Raw genomic sequence first — 13,655 nt, 5'->3', positions numbered from 1 at the left:
GTAATCGATTAGCAAATGGAGTTGTTTGAAACACATTAGCATAAAAATGAACGAGTTTAGTTGATTAGCATGCTTTTTGTTGAAATTGAATAAATTTTAACTGCGTTTTGAGCAGATGGAGATCAGATCAGATCAGATCAGATCAAGATGGAGAAGAAATAAATTATGAAATTTTATTAATCGCTCAAATTCTAAATATTGAAATATTCCAAGTGATAACTCGAATCACAAATTAACGCAATATGCAAGACAACGAGAGATGTGTTTGGTGATCCAAGCCAGAGACAGAGATAAAGCGAGAGCAATATATGAAAGAACAGAGTGAATTAGGAGTGTTGAAACAGATGAAAGGAAGAAGTAACTGGAAAAAGAACGGGTTCTAAAATGAGATTTGAAGTCGAAGATGAGAAGAAAAAACGAGCATGAATAGTCGTAGCTGGATTGGAATAACTGCGGGAACTGTGAGACACTGAGAGTGAGGCTGCTTGCATCATTTTCTTCAAAAGCTGTGATGAAAACAGTAAGGAAGAAAGAGAGCAGAAGAGATTGTTCAAGATAACATTTGAATTTGCATTAATTCAGGAAGAACATCCTCAACACGTTCTGTTTGTTTTGTGTGCTCTATTGTTTCAGAAACCCATGCTGGATCGAATTGGTGATGGAGGAAAGATGGACTGGGGAAAATGGCGTGGTGTGATTGGCTGGATGCTAGCATCCCTTTGTGTAGATAGTGATCGGAATATTTGCAATTTCTTTAAGGAGCGGGAAATATAAGGTTCAAGCACAGAAAGATGTGGATATCCCGGTGTTGGAAACTATTACGTGATCTGCAGTAGCAGACCACATATAAATTTAGCCAAGTCTGGAAGGTTGAAAGAAGAGCTGTGGAAAGCTGTGTGTGTCGGTGTGTATCGGTGCAAACCGGCAGTGCGGATTGGCTTCTGGATTTGGGAACGTTGGAGTCAGCAAGGGGAAAGAAAGAGAAGCGGATCGAATTGAGTTGCAGGATCGACAACAGGATAAGCTAAATGAGTAAAGTGGATAAAGAGGTGGATGGGTTGGGTTGGGTTGAAGGATTGTAATGAGAGAACCAAAACAATATAGTAGTAATGTGATATAATGTCATGTAGTATCATATAATATAATATAATATAATATAAAGTAAATAAGTAAATAAACAAATAAATAAATAAATGGAATGAATGATATATATTAATTAAATAATTCATTTCATTCAATCATATTGTAATTACAAATATGTAGATGAAGTAAAATGAGTAAAGAGGAGATAGAAATAGGTCAATAGAAAATATTGGGCAGAAGAAACGTATGTAAAAAGTAGGAATTGGAATAATAAATGAAATAAATAATAATAATTGGTAAAATATTTGCCCTAAAGAAAAGTTTTTTTGTAACTATGGACAAGCAATTGAATATTATTATTAGAACCAATGTTACTATTGTGAATAAGTACTCACTAGCAAGTATAATAATATAATTGCAAATAAAATAAAATAAAATAAAATAAAATGAAATAATCAGTCGAAAAATTGAAAAAACGACAATACATCTTCCTCAATGTGTTTTGATTTATTTTAGATTTACCAGTTATTTAATGAGTCAATTGTTTGATTGGCCAATGATATCAAGAGAGAGGGTTCAAGGTTAGAGTGACTTAGAGGCAATAAAAAGAAAAGAGGAAAGAGAAAAGAGAAAAGAGAAAAGAGAAGACCAAAAAAAAAAAAAAAGTTAAAAACGTTAAAGAATAACCAAATAAAAACAAACGAGAAGCAGAGCCAAAAAATGGAAAATATAATATAATATAATATAATATAATATAATATAATATAACATTTTATATTTGAATTGGATTGGGCTATGTTTGAGTAATTTCCTTTATCAGGGATTGAATTTATTTTCATTTTTACAATTTTTATGAATTTTTATGAATATTTTGTAAATTTGTAATAGAGATCAATTAACGAGTGAAAAATTTCTATTCGTAATTGAATTCAGTGACAATGATTAAACATATTAAATTAAATCAGGGATATTCAACAAAGTAATTAAAGTGGTTGAAAAATCGTGGAAGATCGAGACTCAGATAGATAGCTAGCTAGGTATTTGGTGACAGAAGTGAATTGAAATGCAATCAAAAGATGAAAAAGGACATAGAAATGAATAAAATAGGTGAATAAAACTAATTGAAGGAATTGGAGTAAACGAATCGGATCACGTTATGACGGAGTTGTTTGAAAGAACGTTTTTCAAAGCCTGAAGACAATAGAGATGGTTGGAGATAATAGGAATTAAAGATAAATAATGGGAAACAACGGGAAATAATAGGAAATAATAGGAAATAATAGAAAATAATAGAAAATAATAGAAAATAGTGGCAAATAGCTGGAAAATATGAAAAAGATTGGGGATGGTTGGAGTAAAAAAAAGAGAATCAAAGGATAAGATTCAGACAACCAGAGTATGGAATATAATGATCATTGCTGATAATAAAAAGAATGGAATAGAATGAATTACTAATCTGATTGATTGAATGGCTAAATATTTGTAGTTCACTTGCAATAGATAGATTAAATAATTATTCTTGTTAAATTGTTAATGTTCGGTAATTTACCGCCTACAACACACCTACAAATTCCATTTGAGCAGCCTAACAACATTGGAAAGAAATATTGCCAACATTTTAAATGCAGTGGAATTATTTTTGCAAAGACAATTTCAAAATTGAACTTTGCGAATTTCATCTTAGTTTGGAAAGTTTCGCACAAGACTATTGTAGGATAATTCTTGCAAGCAAAGGCTTTGTCACTTGAGTAGACAAAGCGAAAAGACACCAACAACGCAGCAAACACAGGCAGAAAAAGCAGCACGCTTCTCACAGCCCTGCTGACTAAGCTGAGTCTGCATTGCAAGCGCCGAGCGGCAGAAAGTCTAATCGGGGAACCCGAGCAGAAGACCCGAGAGGTGATTTGAGCCCAGACTGATGCTGGGTCGTCTCCGCGGGTTTGACTTCTAAGTTCTGAGTTATCGGGCGGAGCGCCGGTTCAATTGCCGCGCAACTGCTCGCTGCAGAACTCCAGCATCTGGCGCAGATCTCCCTGCCCGCGCACAGCGGCAAGCGCATGCGCTGTGTTTTCAACGGCTTTCCCTTCAGACTCGCCACACTCTGCAGGCCGCTCTTCCTACCACCATACTCGTTTTGTGGCAGCACGTGATCATTACCTGTACTACTGAGCAGTGCGACTGCCAGGCTCTGCTGGCGACCAGAGCAGGAAAACCCAAACACCCAGAGCCCAGCATCCGACGTTAATGATAATAGCCAAAAGGGCTGAACAGCCAATAGCAGCCGCCCGAAGGATAGCACCACAGAGGTAGGCACTCCGAAAAGAAGCTGCGTCTTTTTTCTCTTCTCTTCTGTTATTTCTTCAGCTCTTTCTCTGGCTGCTTTGTTTTTGGCCTCCAGCACCAGTGGTTTTCTTTTCTTTGTTTGACTTTGAATTTAAAACTTAGATCAACGCAGAATGTAAACTCTGACTTGGATGTTGAAAGGAATTTATCACCAACTGAGAAGAGCTGCAATTTAGGAACAATTAGGGAAAATAGTGCAATGTGAAATTGAATTCTTTCACTTCTCTATTCATTTCACTTTAGCTCCATTCCATTTCCTTCTTTCTGAGCAAAAAATGTTCCAATTTAATCCACCAACACTCCTAAAGACTCTGTTGATGTCGACCAGACATTGTAAAATGCTAGGAAATGTTAGGATTTCAAGTTTATTTCCAATCGAATTCTTATTTTACTTCTCAATCTTTCTCGATTTCAATTATTTGTGTTTCTGCAAAACCCAATATTTTCCAATTTTTCTTTTATTCTTTTTCACTTCTCTCTACATTTTTAAACAAATATCTTTAAATATTTGGAAATACTTGGAAATATTCCTAAATTCTATTCAATTTCATTAAATTTTTATTATAACTTACCTGACCAAACATCAACCCAAGTCTATTTTTCTTCAACTCTTGTATTTTTTGGCTCTTTCTGTTCTTTTTTTTACAATTATTTACAATTATAATTATTATAATTATTATAATTATTATAATTATTATAATATTTTATCGCAATTTGCAAATTGTAATTTATGATTTATGATTTATGATTTATGATTTATGATTTTTTAGATTTACGATTTTATTATAAATTATTTATAAATTATTTAGTTAATTTCCAATTGCCCTTTTTTTCATTTCCAAGTTGTAGCTTTTTATTTTCCACTTTAACAAACAGAAGTAACTCTTTTTTTCCACTTGCACCAACTTTAGTAACACTCCATTTTTAAAAGAGAAAATCAGATCAATCGTTTTTACTTTTACTTTTACTTTTACTATCATTTCACTAATAACATATTACTACTTTCTTGTTTCTTTATCTTATTATCTCACCTCTTTCCCACTATCTTTATATAATAATATTATTATTATTATATGGTATTACTATCTTCTTAAACACATTCACTTCAATTCAATTGACTTGACTTGAATAATATCAATCTAATTTAATTTAGTTTAAATCAAAATTATAAACTATATAACTCTATCTATTTCCTATTTCTCATTTCTTATTTTCAGCTCAATCCTCTTCTTTTTTTTTCTTCCTCTTCCTCTTCTTCCTCCTCCTCCTCCTCCTCCTCTTCTTCTTCTTCTTCTTCTTCTTCTTCTTCTTCTTCCATTTCTTTATATCTCTATACCCTTTTCTTTTTCTTTCTCTCCATCATTATACCAACATCAACATTCTAAATATCTCAGATATCCTAATTTCCATAAATATTAACAAAATCACCATTTCCATCTTCACCTCAATTCCTTCTACAATCCAACACTATTCAATTATACCTTCTATGATTATATCTGCCTCATTTATACTTTAACGCTTACTACTGTTCCATCTTCAACCATCAATCAATCAATCAATCAATCAATCAATCACCCAACAAACAAACAAACAAACACGAATTATCTAGTTAATTCATTCAATTATCCAAAATCTTACACTGATATCCCCCAACTGTATTCTCCCTCATACTCACTTCCCTCAAATCACCACATCCTCTCCATTTCTATTTATTCTCTTTATTTCCATTCTCATTTCTATTCCATCAAATATCTTATCCTATTTCAATTCATCAACCCTATCTCTCTTCCTCTCTTTTTTTCTGTCTCTCTCTTTCATCAACATCTTTTTTCTATTCCTTATCTTCATTCTCATTCTCACCCTCATTTCCTCATTCTTCTCCTTTCCTATTGTTTTTTCTCCCATTTATTTTGAAAAAAAAATAAAAAAAATAAAATAAAATAAAAAAAAAAAAACTTATAAAAAACCACCAAATCCACCAATATCTCTCTTTTACTTATACTTTCTCTTTAATTTACCATCAATTTACAATCACTCTAGTCTCTTCAGTTTATATTGAGAATTCAATATGACTTTATCTCCTGATAATGTCCAATCTTCACTATCTTCAACTTCAAATGAACCAAATTCAAATTCAAATTCAATTAATTCCTCTGATCTTCTCTTGTCCCCTTCAATAATTGACCTGTCTTCTTCTTCTCCTTCAAATATCAACAACCCTATTATTCTTAACAATAACAATGATTCAATATCAAATCTAAACTCAAATACAAATACAAACAGAGTGGGCGTTATCTTTGAAGATGATGAGTCCTCTGCCTTTGATTCCAATAGCTACAATAGCAACAATAGTAAAAACAGTAAAAACAACACCAATAAAAACAACACCATCAACAATAATCTTGATACTTTACATGATCAAGACATCATCCAACTCAATACTCAAAATAATATCAAATCTAATAACTCCAATAACACCAACTCAAAATCAAACGATCTTAACAATAACTTCTATTTACAAGAATTTGGTAGCGACATTAAAGTTTTAAACTACTACAGATCTTCAAGCTTGAATTTATCAACAAAAAAACTATACCAAGATATCAACAACATCAACAACATCAACAACAAAAGAGACTCAACTGATACAAATACTACTCTAAACAATAACCAATTTCAACTAACGCCAGTAAGCAGTAACAACGAAATTACAACTACCGCCAATATCACCACCAATAATAACAACAACAATAACAGAAACTCTCTACCTGCAATTAATAGAAACCCTTCTTTTAACAAAAACGTCTCCCCAAGATCAAGAAGTTATATACTACCTTACAACAACACCCCTAAATCAAATATCGCAAGAAAATCAATCCTCTCTTTTCAATCTGTCACAAGCTCAACTACTCAAAATAATCAAAATAATCAAAATCAGTACCAATACCAATACCAATACCAAAATTATCCTCAGCAAATTCAGTCTCCAATCTTAAACACCCAAGACGATGATTACGACCTAATCAACAAACCCTTTCCCCTATCAAAACCATTTTTATTCAATACTGCTACAAACAACAAAAACACTACCACCAATAACAATAAAGTCGACTTTAAAGAATTAAACACAACCGCTGGCTCCCAAAATTTCCCTCTTGATAAAATAAACACCTTCAAATCTATTGACTATAATTCTTCTCTTAATAAAATTTCATTCAACAATAACAGCCACACAAACCTACTAAAAGCTCAAAAACACAGATCTGCTTCTGATGCCATTTTAATTTCAAGTCCAACTCTTCGTTCAAATAACACAAGACACCACTCTCTTTACAACAACATCAGAAATATCAGCCAATATCAAGACGATATCTATTCAAATGACACACCTTTCAACAACATATCTGATAACGAACTATCTCAGAGCCATCACCACCATCACCATCACCATCACCATCGAAAATTAAAACTTCTTTCTGTTAAATCAACCAAAACATCGCCCTCTTCGGCCTCAAACTCCAGCTTGAACTTGAAATACAGCGCCAACAACAGCACCACAAACAGCATCGCCAACAGTCAGAACAACAGCTGCATCCACCTCCACGACTACAACCGTTCCAACAACCCTTCTATTCCTACCCATCAGCTCAATAATCTGGTTCACACCTTCCAGTCGTGGTTGGTTCCTGCCAACACTTGCGATTCCTCCTTCTCCTCCCACCATAGAAAGAATAAATCCAACAACAGCAGGACCGACGACGAGCGTTCTGTGCTAAGCAGAGTGTCTATTTCCAGTGATTTCTCCTACAAGAGCCATTCGAGCCACACAAGCAAGTTGATCTTAGGCAATCCCAATCACGTCAAACGCAGTTCCAACATTAAAATCATTGAGAGGTCAAAGGTTGATCCTCTTGATAAATCAAGCTCCTTGAAAAGCACTGCTGACGCTCAAAGTATATCACACTCAATTTCCTCGAGAAACAAAAGAAACTCCCTATTCGAAGCTAAATTTTTCCTTGGAAATGATTCCTCTTCGGATTTGGTCATGTCCTCAAACTCTTTTGCTCCAACTGACACATCAAATAACTATTTCAATAAATCCGTATCTGCTTCAAGAGAACCTTCTTCTTTATTACCTTCTCCTTCAATCAAAATTAGAAGAAAGCTATCAAAACTTAAAGAAAGATCAAATTCAAAAAAATTATCAATTAATACTCATATAACTCAGGAATCAGCCTTTGCTATATCCCCTTATTCTCAGTGTTCTCCATCCACTCGATCAAGCACATCTTCTCCTTCATCAACAAATTTGTTGAACAAATTTGTTTGCGGTATTAAAAGAGTCGCATCAACCACCAAAAACTCTAGAAACAATTTTCACAACATCCAACCCACTCATGAAACTGAATCTAAATTCATTGATTATACTTACTCAGACTTCAATGATGATAAAATCGATTTCAATACCATTAAAATTAAACCTATGAAACCCAAAATTATTTCAAATGGAAATAGTGCCAATAATTCTCCCATCTCAACCATCCCTTATAACGATGATTTTCCATATGTTATTCAACCTTCAGCGTCTCAAAGCAACAACTATTTTAACATACAGCCATCCGCAACTCAGAGTAACAGTTCCTCTCACAGTATGAAAAAAAGATCCTCTTTACTTTCTTTTTCAGGTATTCAACTATCAAAATCTTCGAGAAGTAGAAAAAACTCCTACACTTTTTCTTCAATTAATAACAACAGAAAACAATCTTCATCTTCCATAAAATTACCTTACAATATGGGTTTAAATAACCATCATCAAACTGTTTCCATCGATTCAAGCTTCTCAAAAAATAGTAATACTACTAATACCAGTTATTCTACTAACTACAATCATATCGGTTTACCTTCTCTTATTGCTAGCTCTAACACAACTAATACTGTTAGCAGTATCAACTCTCCTTTAACTAGTACAACCCCTTTAACTTCTCCCGTCATTAATGTTAATGCTAGATTCACATCTTATGGTTCTGAAGAAAATCTTTCATTTTCCGATCTTGCACAAAACAGAAATCTTGGACTTGATATCTCTAAAAGAGACCAAGTTCAAGATAATTCCATTTCTTTTTTCAATGATTTAATCCCTAATACTAATTCTGATAAATTTGAAACTTCAAAATACATTGATTACGGCTCCAAATATTTTAACAAAAATAAATCAGCTAGCTCGGAGAATAGATCACCTGGAATCACAAAAATCTCTACTGCCACTGATCTAATAACATTATCAAATGAATCTCCCCAAAAGAAAAAGTTAGACTTGTTGACAGAACTTCAGAATTGTATTGAACAGATGAATTTAGAGGATTTTGCTTTTGAAATGACAGAAAAAAGAATATCACAATCTGGCTGGTATTCTGAAACCAATATTAATGACATGAGAAAACGAAAACTAGCCACACATAACAAATGGTTATCTAAAATTAATATTCTTAAAGACAAGATAGATCATATAAGTTTGGTTATTAATAAAATGACAGATGATGAATCTTATAGTGATATTAAATTTGAAGATATAAATTCAGACATGGATTTTCCTCGTACATCATTTTCTATTGATCTTTAAGAATATTTTTTTTCTTCGTTTTACTTTTTTATTTAATTTTTTTAAAGAAGCATAACATTAAGTGACGTTTTGTATTATTAATTATTTTTGATTTTTAACTTTTTTTAAACTGAAAAACCTATTGGTATTGTTTTTTTTCCACTCCCTTAGCTGACATTCCTTTAATTAAGTGGACTAAATGCTTTTATTACTGTTTTACCTTTTTCACTTATTTCCTTTACTATTTTATTTCTTAATTTTTTTTTTTTTTTACTTAGATTATTCTTTGTCATAGAATTTTTATTTATATTTTTGAATTTTTTTATTTTATTTTTATTTATTGTTCTTTATTATATTAAAACTATCTCATTCTTTTATATTTCCACTTTATTTTATTTTAACTATCTTCTTTTTTTTATATTTTATTTTTTTTCTGTTTTTATTTCAAAATGTTTGCTGATATTACCTAAAATTTTTTATATGCTAGCCTATATTTATTAGTTTGCATGATCTTATTCAGTCATTTTCTTATGATATATTTTTATGTTTTGAATGATTTATATTATAGTTTTTTACAATCTTTTGCCCTCTTTTTTTTTTGTGAATATATTATACAGTATTTTTTTTCATTTTCAAAAACTAACGCCTAAAAATATTTGATCAATAAAACAGATAGAATTCAAAATAAAAAAATAAAAGAAAACTAGAAATAATCAAGAGATTAGTAGTTTTACACATAGATTCTTTCTATATACTATATAAATAATAAAAAGAAGCTATTTACGTAGATAGATATTCAATCTTGAGTGAAATCAAGAGTCAATGAAGGTTAACAAACTTCTTTCTAAACAAGAGAACAAAATAAAGTCAGGGTTTACTCTTTTTGATAGACAAATTTTTATCTTCAGCCTTTTCATTCTCAACAAGTAAACGTTTATTGTTATCATTAACAGCTTCAATACTTTTATTCTGTTCGACACTCGGTTGCTTAGAAGTTTTTTGGTGAAGAGACTTCATAAGTTTCTTTCTCAACTCTTCACCACGTTTCGAAATATCAGTTGGTCCAGGTTCAACTTTCCTTTTTGGAGGTAGATCAGGAAAAGATCTTTTAATTGGGATGGAAGGGAGACCAAATAAAGGTTTAGCATTGACTTGAGCTTGATGATTTACATTAAGATCAATATTTTTATTTTCAGAATTATTCTCTTTTTCAGCTTCAATTACAGTTATAACATCTTCAGTTTTTTCACTATTTGACTTCATTGTGTGATCTATTCCAAAATTATTGTCCTTTGTTTTAGGTGGATTACTGATTTCATTTTCATTTTTATTTTCATTTTCAACTTTAATCTTATTGTCATTTTTAACTTTAATCTCATTATCATTTTTTTTTACACTGTCATTTTCAACTCCATTTCCATTTCCATTTTCTATGCTGTTCTGCACAATTTTGTCAATATCATCATTATAATTACCAACATTACCGTCATTTTCATCGTAACCGTTGTTACCATCATCACCAGCGTTACCACCATTAGCAGAATCACCATTATTTGCATCATTATCATTATTATTTTGGCTGTCATTATTTTGATTATCTATTTTTACGCTTTCATTTTCTGTTTTGGTTTCATTAATGTTCTCATTGCGATTGTTTTTGAGTTCACTTTCACCAATATTGTTTTTGTCCTCATCAAATTGGTTTTTAAGTTGATGTACAATTTGACCATTTTCTTTGCTTTCATTTTTATTCCCAGATTGATCACCAATTGAAACTATGTCAGTTTCCAAACTGTTGGGTTGTGTTATATCATTGTTTATAGATGATTTATTTTCGGTATTCTTCTTTTTTTTAATAGATTCAAACAAAAAATTAAAATAATAGCTAAATCTTTTTTTCGAAGAAAGAACAATTTCAAATAAATTTATGCTGTCAGTATCAAAACTTTTACTATCACTTAAGCACCAAAAAAGAGTTAATATGTCTCTAAATTTAACCTCCTTAGAGTATACATTATCTTCAGTAATAGCCAAATTTAAACCCAAAAAATCTAAAATTAATTCTTCATTAATGTCAAAAGGTAAATCATTGTTGTTAAAATAAGATCGGAGACCACTGAAAAAAACATCTAAAGTTTTATCAAGATATCCAAAAAAAGATGGGGGAAATAAAACAGGAAGGCCTTTTGTTTTCTCGAAATTTTTGGAACAAGGAAATAAAAGATACAGAACAGAACCTCTGGATATGATGATGGGTATACTAATTCCTTTAGAGTTTTCAATAATAGGCTGGTTTTTAAATTTATTGTCCTTTCTTTCAATTTTTATACTATTTTCCAAATTTTCGTCGTTAACATAGGTATAGCCATTTGGTTTTAAATCGGGACTTGGATTTAGTTTCAGCTCATCTGTTACTTTTTCTGAATTTTCAATTTTAATAGTATCATTATTTTTTTTTTTTTCACCAACTCCATTGTTCCCATCACTTTTAGAATTTTGATTTTCTTCCGTTTCTCGTTTATTCAGAGTGATTTTATTATTACGGTCATTATCATTATTCTCATTATTCTCGTTTTCATTATTTTCATCATTCTCATTGTTCTCGTCATTCTCATCATTCTCATCATTCTCATCATTTTCAATATTTTTAATATCATTATTCTCATTTTTATTCTTGTTCTCATTACTCTTATTAGTCTCATTAATCTCATTAATCTCATTAATCTCATTAATCTTTTCAACTTCATTTTTGGTTTGAGAAACACCAATTTTCGTGTTTTCCTCGATGACATCTGTGTTTCCATTTATTTCATCGGTATCTATAGTCTCAGTTTGGTGGATTTTTTCATTAGCCTCATCAACAGCAGTATTTTCATTTGCAGTTGCAATACTCTGCCCTTCCAAATTTTGATTACCATAATCCATTTCAATGTCGTCATTATTGTCACCAGTTCTCTCTTCTTCGTTTTCCATTGTTTGATCGATCTCAATTTCAGTATTGTGAATATACGTGGTTTGAAAATCATCATCATCGTCACTGATATTGATGACGGATTCATCTTTTCCGTTATCAATGTCTAGAAGTTCTTCTTCTTCTTCAACTGGGATTTTTTCAACTAACTGTCTATGGCGACGAGACATTCCAATTCCTAAACTTAATCAAACAAAATAATTTAAACAGCTATACTTACTTGTACCTGCTATAGTGTGGCTTTCCAATCGCCCAACAACAAAATGTTAGTAGCTTAAAAAGAATACTTAGGGACTTGTAGTCAAGTCAAAGGAGCAATTCCAAAGGATAAATAAGATCTGTGGATGTGTTTATCGCCACGAAAAAAAAGCCTATCAATTGCAGTTCTTCTACTGCACTGTTCTGAGCTCTCTATTCTCTTTCTCTGAGGCCAACTTCTCCTTGCTTCTTTTCTTTCCACTCCATTCAAGTTGCAAACCCAAACGGAAGGAGCCGAAGACCGTCTGTGTGGTTGTTCTGGAAAACGCAACAAACAGAGCCGAATGGTGAAGCCTTGCTGAGAAATCCCCACTGCATCAGGACAGCCCAATCTAGAATATATACTACACCATCACCAGAGCATAGTGAGATACTACAAAATGGGCAACTGTTGATTTGATTTACAGGCAAGAAATTAACAGAATTGCGATGTTTAAATCACCTAGAATGATAATAAATTTTGCGGTTGTCAAATACAAATTTATTTTTTTGTTCGAATACGAAGTGGCCCTTTGAAGTTCGATTCAGGTAGGGAGAATTTCCAAATCAAGAGAATTCGCCAACTGTCTTTGAAGTTTTGTTAAGGAGAATATTATTTACTAAAGAACGTACACTAGAAATAGGCTGCTTTACACACTTGGAAAAGGGGATAGAATAGTCTTTATGAAATTATGTTTTATAAAAAGTTAATTGTCTTTTTTCCCTATCATTTTGAGTGTCCCAACCAACAAAATTAACACTGAAAATTTTTAAGAAATTACCGCTTTGGGACTTCAAAGAGATAATGTTTTAACTGATTAAAAGAAGTTTATGCAGTTCTTCCACAACTATAACAAAAAAGAAATTATCCAAGGTATTAGTATTGTTATGGTTCTACCTGTCTTAAACAAATCTAATTTGCTCAAAGGTTTTGCGGTTTAACAAAATTTGAGAATTCAAAAAATGGCTCTCATAATCAATATATTATAATTAACAAAACAATCATTATTTAAATGAAACCAAATTCTTCTACTTTTCCTTCATCTTCATATTATTTTTATTAGAAAACAATCAAATTATCAATCAATAACTCAACAGACCAATATTTATCACAAACATAAACACTCACTAAAACCAAATCAACTAATTTAACAGACAAAAATGAAATTCTCAAATTATTTTGCTATGGCATGTTTTGCCTTATTAGGTGTTAATGCTGCTCCAGTTGCTGGTTTAACAGATTCAATAACCAAAAGAGATGCTAATGCTGAAGCTAATCCATGGATCAGATTAAGACCAAACCAACCAGTTAGAAGAGATGCTGATGCTGATGCTGATGCTGATGCTGAAGCTTGGATCAGATTAAGACCAAACCAACCAGTCAAAAGAGATGCTGATGCTAATCCTGATGCTGATGCTGAT

General features: G+C 31.8%; 4 protein-coding genes across 4 annotated transcripts; 3 read left to right on the top strand and 1 right to left on the bottom strand.

Moving 5' to 3' along the window:
• Window positions 1–2,616: 2,616 nt before the first annotated feature.
• On the top strand, window positions 2,617–2,802 carry ASCRUDRAFT_80578 (uncharacterized protein; the record flags this gene model as incomplete). The annotated part of the gene is made up of 1 exon (XM_020194510.1): window positions 2,617–2,802. One exon carries the CDS (start codon window positions 2,617–2,619, stop codon window positions 2,800–2,802), a length of 186 nt encoding a protein of 61 aa, XP_020047820.1.
• Window positions 2,803–5,367: 2,565 nt separating this feature from the next.
• Window positions 5,368–9,117, top strand: ASCRUDRAFT_75511 (uncharacterized protein). The gene has a single exon (XM_020193091.1). It carries the CDS (start codon window positions 5,495–5,497, stop codon window positions 9,044–9,046), a length of 3,552 nt encoding a protein of 1,183 aa, XP_020047819.1. The 5' UTR covers window positions 5,368–5,494; the 3' UTR covers window positions 9,047–9,117.
• Window positions 9,118–9,747: 630 nt separating this feature from the next.
• On the bottom strand, window positions 9,748–12,604 carry ASCRUDRAFT_75510 (uncharacterized protein). The gene has a single exon (XM_020193090.1). It carries the CDS (start codon window positions 12,164–12,166, stop codon window positions 9,893–9,895), a length of 2,274 nt encoding a protein of 757 aa, XP_020047818.1. The 5' UTR covers window positions 12,167–12,604; the 3' UTR covers window positions 9,748–9,892.
• A 790-nt stretch (window positions 12,605–13,394) lies between these two features.
• ASCRUDRAFT_7732 (uncharacterized protein) lies at window positions 13,395–13,613 on the top strand (the record flags this gene model as incomplete). Its single annotated transcript, XM_020193812.1, has 1 exon — window positions 13,395–13,613. A coding segment is annotated over one exon (219 nt), but the record flags the coding sequence as incomplete, so codon positions are not given.
• Window positions 13,614–13,655: the final 42 nt, after the last annotated feature.

Source organism: Ascoidea rubescens (assembly GCF_001661345.1).
Source record: "Ascoidea rubescens DSM 1968 unplaced genomic scaffold ASCRUscaffold_5, whole genome shotgun sequence".
Classification (NCBI taxonomy): Eukaryota; Fungi; Ascomycota; class Saccharomycetes; order Ascoideales; family Ascoideaceae; genus Ascoidea; species Ascoidea rubescens.
The sequence above is the reverse complement of the archived record's forward strand: the minus strand, read 5'-3'. Positions and strand labels throughout refer to the sequence as shown.